The sequence below is a fragment of the Crinia signifera genome, chromosome 3, assembly GCF_055691185.1.
Source record: "Crinia signifera chromosome 3, ASM5569118v1, whole genome shotgun sequence".
NCBI lineage: Eukaryota > Metazoa > Chordata > Amphibia > Anura > Myobatrachidae > Crinia > Crinia signifera.
Window position 1 is genome coordinate 226,564,319 of NC_139219.1, and position 18,282 is coordinate 226,582,600.

Sequence of the window (18,282 nt, forward strand, 5' to 3'; positions counted from 1 at the left end):
ACAAAAAAGCCCCATACACACTAGCCAATAAGTGCATTTAACATTTTGTCCATCAGAACTGTTGGATAATCATTTGTCCAGTGCGGAAGGCCGGTAGCAGTGGGGGTCAAAGGAGATGTCATGCCCAAGGCTTGGACGGAACCAGAAGCCACGGGCATAGGGACTGACTAAGGAGAGGACTCTGGGAACCTTGATGCATTTACCAGAATATGGTACTTAGTAGGATTGCCCAAGGGCATGACCAGAATGGAGGAAGCAGGTAGGTATAATACAAAGTCTTTATTAAACATGCAGGATGGTACAGAGCGGGGAAAAGACTTGCAATCTGTACCTTGAATATACTGACTGCAGTAACGTAAAAATATCAGACGTCATTGGAATGGCATGAGATGCATATACATCGATGGTCAGAGGCAATGAGTGCAGTGTAAAGAATGATGCAGTTCTTATTGAAGGTATTAACTGTGAAGCACAATAAACTGGAGAATGCATTACTGTGACTACCAATGGAGTTGGTTCAGGAAGGATGATGAACATCGATGGAAGTGATTATCAATGATGGAACACAGATGATGCTTGAAACGATGATGAACGATTGTCACTGGAGACTAGCTGGGAACGAGCCCGAAGCATGGCGAGCGCAGCGAGCCCCGCGAAGGGACACGGATTACTTTACATGTATTCTGCGTCCCCTCGCTGGGCTCGCTGCGTTCGCCACGCTTCGGGCTTGGTGGCTCGCTGCGCTCGCCACACTATATAAAATCAACTACATACGTAGTTGGATAGTGGAGGTATGAAATCACCCATGAGTGACTATACAATTAAAAATCGTGTCTTTACAATGAAAAATTGCATTGCATGAATTGTATGTCACTATATTGCATGTGATGCGATGCGATGTAATACAATGAAAAATCGGGCGCCCAGATATTACACAAGTACCTGGCAATCATACATTACCAGGGAAGTCCAGGAGCAGAGCATTTTCTCCCTGAAGGAGAGGGTCAGGTAGACAACCATGGGTTAATTGATAAGAAAGGTGTGTCACCACAGTTGATGGTAATCATACATTAAGGGGAAGTCCAGAAACAGAGCAATGTGTCTCTCCTGGAGAGGGTCATGTTGGGAGGTATGCATACCTCCCAACATGACCCTCTCCAGGAGGGACACAATGCTCTCTTCTTGGACTTTCCTCTTGATTTAGGATTACCTGTGTTGAAACACCTTTCTGAGCAATTAACCTGTTTAAAATAGCTTGCGGCAATCATAAATCAAGAGGGATGTCCAGAAACAGAGCATTGTGTCCCTCCTGGAGAGGGTCATGTTGGGAGGTATGCGCATGCTTGTGGCCTATGATAATGGTGGTGGCATGGAAGCCACAGGAGACTGGAGCTGACAGGCAGACACAACAGGCAGGGATTGCTGCAGCGTTAGGTAGCCTCTGGAGAGATTTTAGATCAAAGAATATATGTCTTATTACCTGGATCATGACAGGGGATACCCGTAGGCCTCGACCAGACCCCAAGGTTTTAATGGGCTGTAAGAATTGCTGTGGCAGGGCTGCACCTAGCAATGGTATATAAAGGTGCCGGACGTTCAGCCAGCCAAAGGCCCATCTGAATTCTTGAAAGGGACCTTTCTCTGATTCCCCTACTGGTAACCCACCTGGACCTGGTCCCCTGTCTGGCAACCCATACTCTGTGATATTTTCACCAAGAACTAGCAGGAACTCAGTTCCTGAACCTATTATTAAATATGACATAATCGGGAAGCCAGTTCCTGAACCTGTCTTGGTCCAAAATATACTTTCCACAAAAAAAGTTTTATTTGAAAGTTAATTTTGAGTGTCTTCTTTTCTAAATAAATAAATAATTAATTGATAGATAGATGGATAGATAGCTAATTATATATACACACACACACACACACACACACACACACACACATATATATATATATATACATATATATATATATATATATATATATATATATATATATACACACAGTGCTATTTTTCAGCAGGAACCAGCAGGAACTCAGTTCCTTAACCTCTAATTAAATATGACATCATCAGGAACTGAAAATGTACTTTTCATAAGATAAGTTTTATTTTAAAGTCACCTGTGAGTGCCTTTGTTTCTAAATACAATATATACATCTATCTCTCCCTCCCTATCTCTATTTTATATATTTTTTTTATTTAATTGATCCACCCCCAGACCTGGAGTTCCTGAAAATGTTTTTCCAGAAAAATAGTACTGTATATTTATATATATATTACATATAAATGGCTCTGCCCCCAGACACAGTTCCTGAACCAATTTTTCCAGAAAAATAGTACTGCCCATAGTGACACACAATGCACACAGCCGCATGATGCACATTGCTGCGCTCTACCATCTCCTCATCGTTATTACATTGCATAGTGAATATTATCTATTTTATTTATAATAATAAAAAAGACATTCAATATGTAATGTATTAAAAATCCATTCCTCAAGGGTGGCAGAGTTGAGGGGGGGGGGGGGGCAGCAGATATATTAGTGTACGGGGCCCCAAGATTTCTGTTGTCGGCCCTGCTAGTGTATACAATAGTGATCATTCTAGCACGCTATCTTTGAAAACCCATGCAGTTCCTCTTCCCTGCCTGGGGTGTCGCTGTCTGCTGTGGTGTTTCTACCACAGGTCTGGTTTGCATATCAGTGCTGATAAACAGACCACACTGCTAGAAGCACTACAGCAGACAGCGACACCCCAGGCAGGGAAGAGGAACTGCATGGGTTTTCAAATATGGCGAGTGCTAGAATGAACACTATACAAGGTAGGCTTCATAAAATGCATCCGTTCTTTCTACGTCAAACACACAGCCTCTGAAGTAACAGAAGCAGAATTCCTAGTAATGAATATTAGAACAATTTCAATAAATATAATTAATACATTTTTATTGAACCAAGAAAACAAAAATATTTTTTCACTTAATTAGTAATATTGTAGAGAATAATATACAGGTACATGGCTATGTCTTAAACGAGAACCAGCCTACAAAATTACACAAGCTGATTGGCTGGTACTTTATCTCTGACAACTTGTTTGATACATCCCCTTCATAGACTCCTAACGACAACAGTGGGTAATATAACTGCAGCTGATGTTTGGAAACACAGTAATAAATTCAGATCATAAATTCTAATAGATGATCGATTATTTTTAATGCATTGCAAATCCCACAAAGCTTGGTGAAATCAGTAGCTCAGTAATGTCATGTGTAGCTTTCTACTCAGATAAACACCAATATACACAATTTAATGACAAACAGTGCTTAAAAAAATAACTTCACGGTTCTTGATTGATGTTGATTTTTCCTTTGGTCTATATGACAAGCGGTTCGATACAAATTACAATGAATACACTCTCTGCTCTCCGATATTCTTCACACACAATATTTCCAAAAACAAGCTGTGAAAAGACAGAATGGTACAGGGAAATTAGGGAACGTCTGCACAAAAATGAAGAAATGCGTGAAAACAATAATATACAAATGTTCATAGATACAGCTTGCTAAAGATAGTAATTGAGGTGTTTTAAGTGCCAGTTTGGGGCCCAGTCGGTTAATGGGACCCAAAATATCAAACTCGTTTCAGCAAGATTAAATGTAAGGAGAAAAGGAATTTAAGATTAATAAAATTGGGGCATATGTCTGGTAATATTTCCAAGATACTTTGAGTATGATTATTATTGTGCATATTTATACAGAAACATAGCAGCAATAAATGTGGCGTGTGTATCCATGGCTTGACTACTGTCCTAACCAAGTGGGAGACAATAAAATAAGTAAATCTGTCCCTGGCTGCAGACCAAATAGCCAATATATTAATAGGGGAAGCAACATTGCAGAACATGCACATTTCTCTCTATATTGCCCCATGAGTGACAATGGTGAGGGGGCATGGCCCCAGGAAAACACTATCTTACACCCCAGTTTTGCAACATACACATTCAATAACCAACATAGGAAAAAAATCCCAAATCATGTTCCTTACATTATTTTTAATTTTTTACTTCTTATAGTAATGTCCGTTACACAATATGCCACACACAGTTATGCCCCTTACAAAATTTGCCTTCAATCAATATGCACAACACCATAATGCCCCTTATAGATTATACACCACACTGTAATGTCCCTTACACAATATGCCATACACCATAATGTTCATTATAGAATATGTCACACACTATAATGTCCCTTACACATTATGCACCACACTTTAATGCCTCTTACACAAATGCCACACACCATAATGCCCCTTACACATTATTCCACAAACTGCAATGTCCCTTATAACATTAAGTACCCTTTTGCCTTATTACTGGATGCCCCACATAATAGTGCCTCTTACACCATATTATGCCCTAAAGGTTTTCCCCTCACACCATGACATCATATTTTGCCCCCGACAGTAATGCCTTGATACCATATTATGCCACACACCGTAATTCCCCCTTTTCTATATTATGTCCCACACAGTAATGCCACATTAAAAAATATGCCACACAGTAAAGCTAAATCCTTTGTGCTTGTTGTCAGGGGTGTCTTGCTGCCTCCATCTTAGTGACTGTGGTCATGTGGATCACCGCATCTTCCCCAGTGCATCAGTGGCCCCAGCACTTCCAGGTACCGCTGTTCGTGTTACTAGAGGTACTACTGGTCCTCTAGCATTTTGGGAGGAAAATCTTTCAACAGTATTCCATGTGGATGGCCAGACCACATTGAAATCTGCTGCAAGGACTGCATGGACATCTGCTGCATAGATACTGGCCACAGGAACCATATGATTGCATGGTTCACCTGGCACTAGAACCTGCTCTGCCTGTGGTTTGCTGTCATTTTCAGACAGCATATTGGCACTAGGGAAGCCAATTCCAGGGCATTTTTTCAATTCTGGAATTCAGGATTTAAAATTGCCCAATCCTGGGATACCCGGGATTGGCTTCCCCAACAAAAAAAATGCCCCGGGCAGCTGTGAGGCTGGTGGAAACTCTGGGACCCAGGCTGGGGAGTGTTGCTGAGGTGCGTCTGGCGGGCAGCTGGAGCAGTACTGGGGAGCAACACATTGAGGCTGTGGGCAGGGGAGCGGAGTGACTGTTCGGCTTTCGATGCCTGACCTCTGACCATCATGCTGCGCAGAGCTGCATCGGGAACAGCTGGGCAGCATCTAAGCGAGTGCTCGGATGCTGCATGGCATTAGACTGTGCATGTGTAGTCTAATCCCTAAATCCCGGGATTGAAAGCCCAGCGTTTTTGGAGCCAAATTCCGTGATCCCGCCGATCCCTATTTCGGGATTGGCTACCCTAGTTGGCACGGTGGCACAGTGGTTGCCATTTAATTTAATTTACGTGGAGTTTGTACCACCTCAGATTCCTCCCACACTCAATACAACAGATACTTGTATGTTATTTTTCTATCTTGATACAATATAGGTATAGCTGTGTGACTGTTGATTTGGTCAAATGAGACACAGAAAACACCCAAGTAACCATATAGGTTCAATAATCATTTATGGCAATGCATACCTCGTTTCTTTGGGTGTGATGGTGACAGCCTGTCTATGGCATATGACATATCTCCAGTCTTATCTTCCAAAAGCTGTTCTTTAAGTTTTTCCAGCTGTGTCAGATAAACAATACATTAGCATTACACATATACTAGTTACCAGTCCATCAAAATTATGGAACAACAAAGCAGTAATGTCAGTGCCAGTGGCTTTGCGCGCCCGAGTGGAGTAACACACTTTACTTGCTTTGTCGGGCTCCATCTAGTAGGGCCCTATGGGGGAAAGCACAGATGGATTTAACTATCGAACACATAAAATGAGTAAAATTGCATGCATACTAGTATAGCGTTCACTGTGCTAGATTAGATTCACTAGTAACTATGTCTCAGTGAGAGTAAGAATATTTTAAAGGAGACATACTGTACAAAGAGAAAATCTTGTCAGCAGCATTACAGGAAGACCTGTTGTACATTTATTTGTCTTGAAGAAGCCAAGAGCTGTACCTAAAGGTTGGAGCTGAGAATGTTTATGGACATCATAAAGCTATTATAAGACATTTGTATTGCCTTTTCATCTGTCACAGTGGGGGTCATTCTGGTTCACTCGCATTATAGCAAGATAAGCACATGCGTATCTCCCCTTTACGAATGTCTTCGGCGACTTCCATTGTCCCGAGTCATTCATAAGGATCGGGGTGGGTGCTTGGCGGGGGAGGACAGCAGCGGGGACGGGCATCCTCCATTTATTTATTTATTTATTTACAGTTTCTTATATAGCGCAGCAGATTCTGTTGCGCTTTACAATAGTAGACAGTGATAAAACAAACTGGGTAACAACAGACGGACTTGGAGGTAGGAGAGCCCTGCTGCAAGCTTATGGAAATGCACAGCATTTTATGGGTGTCCCCATGAAAACGCTGGGCTTTCAAGAAGGTACGTGGACGGGATGATGTCACAAGACGTCAGCCGCCCACCCTGTCTTCATCCCAGCTCTTGCAAATAAAAGTAAATTCCCACTGACTTTTATTTGCGAAACTAGGAAAAATCATTCGATGGTCAGCGACCAATAAATGATTTCTCCTGCAGCAGAGGCATGGGAGGGGATGTGTCTTTGTTACACGTCCCCTTGCATGTTAATGAGGGGGAAATGCAGGCCAGCTTCTCATGTGCTCAGTAAGCTACGTTGTGTGCAGCTTACTGAGCAAACCAGAATCGGACCCTGTATCACTAATATATTGCACTAGGAGGAACTGTTTTCTTCATTTTCCAGAATTGACACCTTCAGTATATGAACTGTCTGATATTTTTTGGAACTTGCCACCTCTAGACTATGGTGTGCATTCTCCTAAGAGCATATATACCTCTAGGTTCTGGGTCACACAGACAGACTAAGGGGGTCATTCTAATTTATTCAATCCCCCGTGTGTTCTCATGGGGGACCGATGTTTTGCATCTGCGCATCCGCAGACGTATTTCTGCACATGTACAGACGCAGGGAGTAAGCGGGCATAGCAAACTACGTGAGAAGGAAAAGAGGTTTTATAAGCAGCGCTAACAGTGAAAAACAGCCAATAAATTCATAAAAATAACAATTTATTACACAATAAAACAATATAAAAAAAATATATAAATATATAAATGGACAAGAGGGTGGGCAAGGTGTTGGAAGGACCAAGGGTGGTGGGGGACCAATGTTATATAAACCTGCACTGATCCAATGGAGGAAGTCCTGATGGAATGAAGTCCAGAGTCGAATAATTTCCCGGGTGTCGCTGGAGGGATCGGTCCTGAAGGATGTTTTGATGCCGGACCAATCTTAAACCTCAACCAGTGATGCGATCAATCGTCCCGATAGTGGTCTGTAGCATCCAAATAGGGTGAAGGTGGAAAACCAAATGGTTCAATGGTGATCAGATGAATGAGCAGGTGATGGTTCAATTCAGCAACCAAAGTCCAGGGGGGGGGGGGCATCAATGCGTTTCGCTGGGTCTAAATGCCACCTTGATAAAGCTGGCATTTAGACCCAGTGACACCCGGGAAATTATTCAACTCTGGACTGCATTCCATCAGGACTTCCTCCATTGGATCAGTGCAGGTTTATATAACATTGGATTGACCACTCCCTTACTTAAGCAGCTGCTATAAGAAGACAACTTTGGTATAAGCGCTCAATTTTTTAACTTCGGTTACATTTTCGGTTCGCCACCCCACTTGCACATAGCAGTGTGGCGCGGGGGGGTGTGGCGGCGGGGACACAGCCCATGGGAACGCCCAGCATTTCATTTGCATCAGCAGATGTCAGCTGCCTGCCTGCTGCCCGCACAGGGAGCTTGCAGATCAGAGACACCATAGAGGTGTCTCTGATCTGCAAGGGCTGGAGAAATCATTTGATGGTCGCCGACCATCAAATTATTTGTCCCCTGCACCCAAGGCTGAGAATGGATGATTATACAAATCATCCATTGGCAGCCGTGTGGGGGATCACGGGTGTGAGGGGGGGGGGGGGCAGCGGCACAGCATGCAGCATTTAGTCCACAACAATGCTGCAAATTTCGCAGCGTTGCGTGTGGACCAGAATAAGGTCCAAAATTATGACTTACCTGTTCCAGTTGCTCTAACTTGCTCTCCAGTTCCATCTCTACAAATATACCCAACAATAGACAATATTTAGAATCATTAATTGCTTCTTGTTAGTAGAACTATGGCATAGGTAAGAGTTTATTCAACAATCTACCAACAACATTAAATATTAATGTGATCATTTTAAGTTGCATGCAAATTTAGGAAATGCAATATGTGGGGACATAAAAAGTTACACTTCTAACGCAATCCTGACTTTCCATTTTCAGTGGATGTGTGATGCAATAAAAAAAATTGATAATGACAACTTAAGGTTTCTTTTGTGAGTGTTACTTATTATCGTCCTTATTCAATATGAGTCACAGAAGTGTGAAAGTCGCAGTCAGATGATTTGTGTACTTCTGTGCATGCGTAGTGCACATGTAGGAAGAACAAAGTATGATCACATCCCAGAAGGATATGTTCAGGGCTGGTGCCACCACTAGGCAGCTTTAGGCATTTGCCTAGGGCGCCAACTATTGCAGGGCGGAAGTTGGAGCAGGGACTCTGCTGGATGGGATGGAGGTGAGTGGTGTAGCTCCCCCCCGTGTCGCTCCCCCTCATACCCTCCCCGCCCCCACGTGGAGGGAGCACCCACACACCTCACACCTGCGTGCTTGATACTGCAGCAGCAGCCCGGCACCCCCGTCTCCCGGCCGCATCAAGTACCTGGCAGCAGCAGCGGGGAGAGAGGCCCAGAAGCAGCGGCAGCCCTGCACCCTTGTCTTCCGTCCCAGCCGCATCAAACGCCCAGGGGGGGGGAGGAGAGGCCCGGCAGCAGCCCGACAACCCCGTCTCCCACCCCTGTTGCGGCCACATCGATCCCCCGTCCCCTGGAGCGGGTGAGCGCCGGGGCACCCCGCGCGCCTGGGGTGCTCCGGTACCCTGCACCGGCCCTGTATATGTTCACAGTTTGTGGGTTAATGAGGGGGGCAGCAACGGGATGGTGGGTGACGTAGCATTTACGGGCATGGTCCTGACAAAGAGGCATATCTGGCCTGTTTTTGGGCACTTGTGCAATGTCACACAGTAAAAAACATGGCAAAGATGCCCCTACCTTCACAGCCAAGCTGCACAGATAGTCAACCCTAATCACTAGGATCATGGCAATGCTAATAGATTACCATGCAGTATTCATATCAGTGACTACTAACATTTACCTTTGTGTATCTTATTGTTTTTGTGTCTTTTTCATACCTGTAGTTTAATTTTTATTTGTGTGGTGGGATCTCCTTACCCATATGTGAGGGTCTTCTTAGGGGTAGGTGTTTATTTAAGAGGAACGTGAGGAGCATGTCTTGGGGATTCAAATCTTCTTTCTCTGTAAACAGTTCATTATCTGTATGAATCAAAAGAAAATGACAATGATTAAAACTAACACATTTTTGTTCATTTCCAATATTTTTGTTAAATTATCCTTAGTTTGAAAATGAAATGTGAAGAAAAATGGATACTTATTTAGTACCTGGGCGCCCAATTTACATACGTACGCTTGCGCAAGGAAATCGCATGCGATGCGATCTCAGTAGTTTATATGGATGGAGTATGGATGGACGTTTGTCCGTTACCGTAGCTATGCTTTCAGAATAAGCTTAAGCTACGGAAATAGCAGTCAGAGCTTGCGTAAGTGTTCCGGTTACTGTCAGAATCATTCTGAGCTGATAAGCTGACAGTGATGGCTACTTCTCTGAGTTCTCCAAATGTGACAGAGGTGACAGGCGTGGCAGGTCAACAACTGACCATGTTCACCTTGCCTAATTCTGAGGAGGAGGCTGTGCTGTTTATTTCAGCGACACGAGTTGCTGCCCGTCACACAGAATTGTCCAATGCGTCTGTCCATGAAGGAAAGCATGTGGTGCAGCCACATAAAGTCATGCAGGAAAAAGGTCAGTCTGCGAGCGGCCCACTGGTTCCCGGGGTGATGGTTACCCTTCGTGACCCTGGTCCTGTTCATATACTCATGGGCTGAGGAGATGAACAGTGTGCTGTACTGCGAAAGGGAACATGTCCATAAAAACAACTGTGCAGTACAACAGTTTAATGAGGGAGGCATGTGCAATGGATCTGCTGTCCCAGCCGCAGAGGCAAATTGGCAGCCTTGGCATGGTGGTGGAGGTTGACGAAAGCCTCTTCGCCAAGAGAAAAAAACATGTGGGGAGGATGCTGCCTCAGCAATGGGTTTTTGGTGGGATCTGAAGGGAGACAGGTGCCTGCTTTCTAACTGCAGTGGAAAGGAAAGACGCCACTACGCTGATGGCTGCGATAAACTCACATGTGGCACCCGGATCTATCATATACTCTGATTGCTGGAGGGCATACCGTACAGACCAACTCAAGCAGGCAGGTTATGAACATGCAAGGGTCAATCCTCAATAAAAATGTATTGACCCAGAATCAGGGGTCCACACCCAAAACATAGAGCGGATGTGGGAAGCCTGCAAATGGAGGAACAAACGGCACAGAGGAACCTCCAGGCAACATTTGCAATCATACCTCCAAGAATTTATGTGGAGGAAGAGTTTGGGCGCTGCCAATCCTTTTGGACGTATTCTTTACGCTCTGACACTCCTACCAAAGGTGAATTCACTGCCTTCACAGCAACTGATTTTTTTTTCTTTCTTCTTTCATTATCATTATTGTTACTTATCTTGATTATTATTATCTTTATATGTCATTAATTGTTGTCTTTCATTGATTAATCATTACTAAGTAAATTTATAGTTTACCTTTAACACATGTCCTCATTACTGTGTCAGATGTATTGTATGGCTGGTGTGAATGTGTTCCTAAAAACCCCCAACTATCCACGCCACCCCAAAGGCGAGCGGCGGCAGAACGCGTCCTCCTGAACTTTTCACACCCCCACTATCCTGATTTAACTTTTACAATATTTCTAGAGTCAGCCCCATTCTCATCATTGATCCTACCAAAACTCTCATCTACGTACTTCTGATTTTCTGCCTGAACTACCGCAACCAACTCCCTACTCACCTTCTTTTCACCTGCTATTCACTTTTCAATCTATATGTAATTCTGCTGCTCATCTCAATTATCTCAACTGCCACCCTTTGTAGGCCTTACCCCTCTACTAACTACACCACTGCTTCACCATCCATCACTGTACAATTCATACTCCTCACCCTCACATATAAAGCTCTAAATTATTCACTCCCACCTACTTCTACAACCTTATATGTTTCCCACTCCCTCCCATCCAATCGACTCCACCACTGACCACTTTATCACTTTATCTCTGGTTCCCTCCTCTTATTCTTACATCCAAGAGATCTGCTGTTCTGCTCCACTGCTCTGCAACTTACGTCATCTGTCAAACTCTCTTCCAGGAGCTACACATTCAAATGGGCCATTTACTTCACTCCTCTGGCCAATACTTCAATCCTCTGACCCCTTTTGCTAGGTCCATCCTTCGGTTATGCTTTTATTTACAGACTGTAAGCCCTTAGAAACAGGGCCATACTCCTCATTCTCTATTCCTTGTATTAATTCTATTACCTATTTTCTGCTGTGTCCTATGTCCCTTCAGAAATTTTTCATTACTTGCTTTATTTGCACCATCAAAATAAAAGATAATGAGAATAATTATGGGGGTTATGGCATGTGTGACACAAAGTGTGTCTTGCTGCTTAAAATAGGCATTTTACATCTGTACATGACTACTAGACTAATTTTTTTATATTTACGGTTATATCAACAGTCATTTGGGTTATATTAATGACTTGTGTCTTGTTATGAGTGAAGACATTGATGAGGGAAGAAAAAGTAGTGTCCGTGTAACGAAAGTACATTATGGGTCAGATGGTGTAAATAAAACCTCTGAAGACTGGGACACAGACACATATGTCGCTGTCAGTAGACAGGAAATGTGTGGGTGCTAGACTCTACTGCTTTTCACAAAATGATGATGATGACAAAAAGTCACATATAAAGAGGTTTCAGCATGTAATTTTGCCAATTCTTCGTAGTTTGCACATTGTGTCTTTTTTCAAACACAATTTATGCATATGGTTTAATCACAAATTGTGTCCAGCAACCCCCAAATCTTTGATGTTCGTAATACATTATACATTAACAGTATAGGATATTGGGCAAAGAGTCATACATTATGTATTCTATTGTACAGTAGATGCTAATTATGCCCTAATGACAGACTGGTTATTAATTTACTCAAGGGCAGACACCCATCAGGAGGATTCCAGTTGCCAAAATGTCATGTTTTCAAATTGGTCCATATGCTACATTGATTTAATTTTTTCACTGCTTTAAATAAATATTATATATAGTGTGTGTATCTCTCTCCCTTACACCCCATGTGTTATTCTGTCACTTACTCTTTATTTGTATGTCCACCTTATCTCTCTGCTTTACCCACATTAGACAGACTCCAGGAAACTTGGTCTGATTTAAGTTACTACATTGTATTTTCTGGGCTACCATAGCCCATTGCTCATACTGATCTGCAGATATTATTGTCAGTCTTTCTTTCTATAATATGTCCTAATGAACTATATCCCTCTCCTGGAGACAGCATCTACAGATGGAGCGCCTTTCATTCTTGCCCAGGGATCGCCAGAATCTGTCCGCTGGCGATCGCCGGTGCAGAGGCGCTCCATCTGACTGGGACGCGTGTGCGTCTCACACGCACGCGCTTCCCAGTTTCCCATCGGCGGGGGAACAGGAACCCTGTCCGTCTCCGCTTCAGGGAGACGGACAGGGTTAGGGAGGGGGGGGGTGCGGCTAGGCGGCGGAGACCCGGGGCGACTGTCGGTGAGGCGACGGGGACCCGGGGGGAGCCCCGTTGTAAGGGGACGTGCGCGCATCATAGTATCATTATTATTTATATAGTGCATGTATATTCCATAGAGTCTGTGTCCCATCTATATTCCCTATCACATGTACACATATGATACGGATAATATTTTTGTCAGAAACCAAGTAACCTACCAATACTGTGAACATAATTGGAATGTGGAAGGAAACTGAAGTTCCAGGAGGAAATCCACTCCTAAACTCCACACAGTTAGGGCTTTTGTGAGAATAAAACCAGGACCAACCATACAACTAAGGCTTTACATGCATTTCATACTTTCCTAATAATGGATATATTTAAAGCAATAGAAAAATACTCCTGAAGTCTAATGTATCTATTCATGAAGCAGTGAAAAGAGTGGTGAAGTGAGCAAGTGGAGAAGTCGCCTTTAGCTACCAATCAGCTTTGAGGTAACATCTATGCTTTCTATAAAATTATACATATGAGCTGATAGGTTGCTATACTATGCAACATCTCCACAGGCACACTTTACTCATTTCACTGCTTCATGAATAGACCAATAAAACTTTTGGTTGTAATGTGCAGTTCTTTAATTCTAGTATGAAGAGTAATGTTGGGTACACACTACCAGATTCCCACAGTCGCCTATATTGTTAACTATATTTATGGTGCTGCGGGAGAATGATATTGACCGGTATATCGGCAAGAGTTTACATTCATTATCATTCTCCCACTATATTGGTGGTGGCAGGAATCGGCTAGTGTGTGCCACCCGCTCTGTACATGCAGTCGCTGAAATATGAAGATATTGTCATAACTGCATGTACAGACGACAGGGGGGTTGTCAATGATCCACAGCTGTGTGCATCGTTATATTGACTGTACACACTGGACAATATATACTCGATATTGTCAATGATATTGTCCATATAGTTGATGAAATATCACCCAGTGTGCACCAGCTTTAGGCAGGTCCTGGAGCTATATTAAGAAAGTGGCGTGCGGTGGGGTGAGGCAGGTGAGGCACAGCCAAGATGCCTTGTGCATTTAATGTTTGTTCCTTATGTTATGTGTATTAGCAAAAGATTATGAAGTCAGTTTGTCTGCCTTATTGCTGTCAAAATCTTTTAGCTAGGAGCAGAACATTGATGTAATTTCTATTAAGAAATATTTCTAAAATGGTGTGTTTTTAGCTCAGCATTCCTTAATTTGTTAAGATAGGTAGGGTTATTTACAAATATTGCACCAAAATAAAAGTGTGCAACAAATGTTATCAACCAGGCATCAATTAGCTGTTATCTGACTGTTGTATGTTAAGTGTGCAACGGAGGCACGTCCCATTGCCTGGTACAGTTTATTATAAATGCAAATTAGTGCAAATTACCTTGTTAAGAGGCAAGACACAATCTCTTGCCATTCCCAATAATCATATGCTATTAAGACCTAAATACTGCTTATTTGCTACTAGTTTTTGATCAGCTTACTTTGGGCTAAGCAGCCACACACCCAAGACATACTAAGAATCTATATAGCAGACGATAAACAGTGTCAGCCTTTTCCCGAGAACATCTGTCATTTACAGATTACATGAACTGTTGTCCTAACTTGCTGTATCTCAGATTAGCTACATTTCATATGGATGTACAAAAGACTCCACTCACTCCAGTCACTTGACTGCCAACATTAGCCAACACGAACCATGGTGATACAGCGCATAGCTTATATATTTCACATTGTTAGTGTCAGAAAGTTTATCACGTTTCCTCTTTACAGTATTTACATATAAATGCAGCGCGCTGTTGTATAGTAAGGCATATATTGTTGTAGTTGATTTAAATTAAACAAGAATACAGTAAGATATACACACATCATTACAAAGGTGCCCAATAATTGAACACTGATCGATAGTTTAATTTTGTTAATTGCTTGGCAATCTTTAGACATAAATATACTGTATGAGTGAGCAAAAAACATAAGATGAATTGTTTTATGCAGCGATAAGCCAATTATACAATTCTTCTCTCAGATCTGCAAGGTGAGTGTTTTACCCTAATTCATCTTTCAGATATTTAATTTATGATTTATAATCATTGGGAAGCTATCAGCTGTATAAGTGCAAAGTAACATAGAAACATAGAATTTTGACGGCAGATAAGAACCATTTGGCCCATCTAGTCTGCCCCTTTTTATCCTTCAAGTAATCTCAACTCTTTTTGATCCTTACTTCTTTGTAAGGATATTCATATGCCTATCCAAAGCATGTTTAAATTGTTCTCCTGTCTTAGCCTCTACCACCTCTGATGGGAGGCTATTCCACTTATCCACTACCCTTTCTGTGAAGTAATTTTTTCTAACATTTCCCCTGAACCTACCTCCCTCCAGTTTCAGTGCATGTCCTCGTGTTCTATTACTTCTTTTCCTTTGAAGAAAATATCCCTCCTGTACTATGTTAAAACCCTTGATACAGTATATTTGAAGATTTCTATCATGTCCCCTCTTTCCCTTCTCTGCTCCAAACTATACATGTTAAGATCTTTTAGTCTATCCAGGTAAGTTTTAGTTGCCCTTCTTTGTACAGTCTCTAATGTATGTATATCCTTCAGAAGATATGGTCTCCAGAACTGGACACAGTATTCCAGATGAGGCCATACCAATGACCTATACAGTGGTATTATGACTTATTTTTTTCTGATACTGATTCCTCTCCCTATGCAACCAAGCATCTAACTTCCCTTCCTCATTGCTTTGCTACATTGCTTTCCTATCTTTAAGTCACTTGAAATAGTGACTCCTAGATCCCTTTCCTTCTCAGTAGTTTCCATTATAGTACCCTTGATACTATATTGAGCTTTTGGGTTTTTGAGTCCCAAGTGCATAATTTTGCATTTTTAGCATTAAACTGTAGTTGCCATGCTCTTGACCAATTCTCAAGTTTACTTAGATCATCAGTCATTTGATTTACCCCTCCTGGTGTGTCTACTCTGTTGCATATCTTTGTGTCATCTGCAAAAAGGCATACTTTCCCTTCAATACCATTTGCAATGTCACTAACAAAGATATTAAAAAGCACTGGTCCAAGTACAGATCCCTGGGGTACTCCACTGGTAACATGTCCCTCCATAGTATGTAACATTTGTAAGTGATAAGAGGCTGTCACATGCTTACAAAATGCTAGGAAAGAGATTTTGAGAAGATGGAACCATATCATCATTTCTAGTTAAATAAATAATTGCAGATAAGTAAATAAACAAGTAAAAATTGCTTTGGAATAAGTTCTATAAGTTCAATAACTAAGGACAAAGGGTAAATGTATGAATCAGGGATAAGAGTTGCTTTGAATAATAGTATGCAACTGTTAAATGTTACTTTAATACTGATGGTTACCATGGGTAACTTCTCCACTTCTTATCACTGCTTTATACATTTACCCCTAGAGCAGGCATGTCCATACTATGGCCCTCCAGCTGTTGTAAATCTACAAGTCCCATTATGCCTTGCCACAGTTTTAGGGAATAAAAAATCTATGGCAATGCATGCTGGGATGTGCAGTTTCACAACAGCTGGAGGGCCATAGTTTGGACATGTCTGCCCTAGAGTGTCAAGCTCATACTGTAAGTGTACAGTAGTTAAATGTATCTGAACTAAAGTATAAGTCAATGATCGGAAAAAATCGGAGGTTTAACTAGTCAGAAAAACAACATTAAGGAAAATGAAACACGTACATCATATAAACACAGCTAATTAATAAGCAATATGTGCTATTTAAGTTTTTGTTTCCGCATTTAATTTTTAAATGCATGCAAAAAGTTATGTTTTGTATCTATAAAGTACTTGTACAGTCTTAGTACTTGGAAATATCCAAAAGGCTTCAATATGGCAGAAGTATACCATGACAGCCTCTATTACCGTACTATGCAATATGAAATATTTACCTTGGACTAAATATGGCTTCCCTTGAGCTGATTGCATGGAGATCATAAACAGGAAAGTTAATGTCCCAAGGCACAGATGTACTGATGTGGTTTTATCCATCATGTTGGATAAATCCTCTGGTTGATGGAGCTGCTCTCTGCAAACCTGGGATTTGAATGCAATCTCTCCCAGGTCAGCTTACTTTTAAATGGTTCCAGGAGTCGTGTCATATTCAAAAACTCCCAATGAAAATCATTCATCCTGTCAATGGTATTCAATTCTTGGAAAACTGACAAATGAACTGCGTGGATTTCTTGACGTCAAACCTAGATCAATCTATCCAGAATATGACCAATAAAATGAGAGCCGGAATACACATGGTAAATACAAATTAGCAACTGGTTGAAAACTCTTTGTAATTTATCGTTGTATTTTCAAGCTCTCATTTTAATTACGCTGAGATCTTTGTAATGAATGCCACAATGGAGGCTCAAGAGTCACTAATGAAATTGATTTAGGTCCCAGATCTTTAAGACGACTTCTATAGTTCATAGCATGATGCTGTGGGATTAGTTCAGAGAGGAAGATGATAAAACAGGGAGTGGAGAAAGATTGAAGACAAATATGAAATTCATCAAAGAGACATAGCAGGTCTTCAGAAATGTCAGGAGAACTTGTAATGCATTGTGTTTCTTAAGACAGCACAAGGCAGAAATTGACCAGTGGTTTGATTAATTTTAGATGAATGAATGTCCACCGCTGATCATGACTCCAGGTGTGACTCCTCTTCCCTTTGATTTTCTACAGCTATCTGTCATTGTCACATTTCTCATTTTCTCTGCCAAAGTTTCTAATCTAGAAGAAGATGAACCAATTTTTTGTCTGAATTCCTTGCGTGTTTCAAATTGTTTGCATGTAACGGTTTTTTCTGTTGTTGCTGTTGTTTCAAAATGGTGCTTATATTAGTCACATACAGTATATAAAGGTATTAGTCTGATTCAGAATTGCAAACAAATCCATTTTGTAGGGGAATCCTGTGATTTTTTTCAACATTGCACATGCTTTGTAGCCCGGCAACTTTGAGCAACTTCAAGCCATACTCTTTTCAGTCCACTTGCAGCTGAGTGGATAGATTCACATAGCGTAAGTGTCCTGAGGTCATACATAGGCCTGTAGGTTGAATTGTGGGCTGTTAAGTTGATATAGAGATCTATAATGTAATTCCATTTTCCAAGTATCCAATGCCGCCACAACTCTAGCTGACTTCAGCGTGTGCAACTTTGAGAATGTTTCTAACGCATCAGTCTGTCCTCTTTAGATTGTAAGCTGTCATTAGCAGTGATCTATTTCCCTTTGTGTTTTTGTATGCTACCATCTCATCCATCCAGGTTTAAAATGACGAGT

At 41.7% G+C, this 18,282-nt stretch overlaps 1 protein-coding gene across 1 annotated transcript; it reads right to left on the minus strand.

Annotated features, from left to right (window-relative positions):
• Window positions 1-3,022: 3,022 nt before the first annotated feature.
• Window positions 3,023-17,030, minus strand: UTS2B (urotensin 2B). The gene is made up of 5 exons (XM_083174738.1): window positions 16,899-17,030; window positions 9,415-9,516; window positions 8,159-8,196; window positions 5,579-5,672; window positions 3,023-3,459 (listed from the first exon to the last, which is right to left on the minus strand). Exons 1-5 carry the CDS (start codon window positions 16,999-17,001, stop codon window positions 3,434-3,436), a joined length of 363 nt encoding a protein of 120 aa, XP_083030864.1. The 5' UTR covers window positions 17,002-17,030; the 3' UTR covers window positions 3,023-3,433.
• Window positions 17,031-18,282: the final 1,252 nt, after the last annotated feature.

Excerpts from the sequence above, each read along its gene's own strand:
- UTS2B (XM_083174738.1), bottom strand. The coding sequence starts at position 17,001 with ATGATGGATAAAACCACATCAGTACATCTGTGCCTTGGGACATTAACT. Across the intron at positions 9,517-16,898 it reads GAAGCCATATTTAGTCCAAG|ATAATGAACTGTTTACAGAG; the intron begins GTAAATATTTCA and ends TGATTCATACAG. Across the intron at positions 8,197-9,414 it reads AAGAAGACCCTCACATATGG|AGATGGAACTGGAGAGCAAG; the intron begins GTAAGGAGATCC and ends GTATATTTGTAG.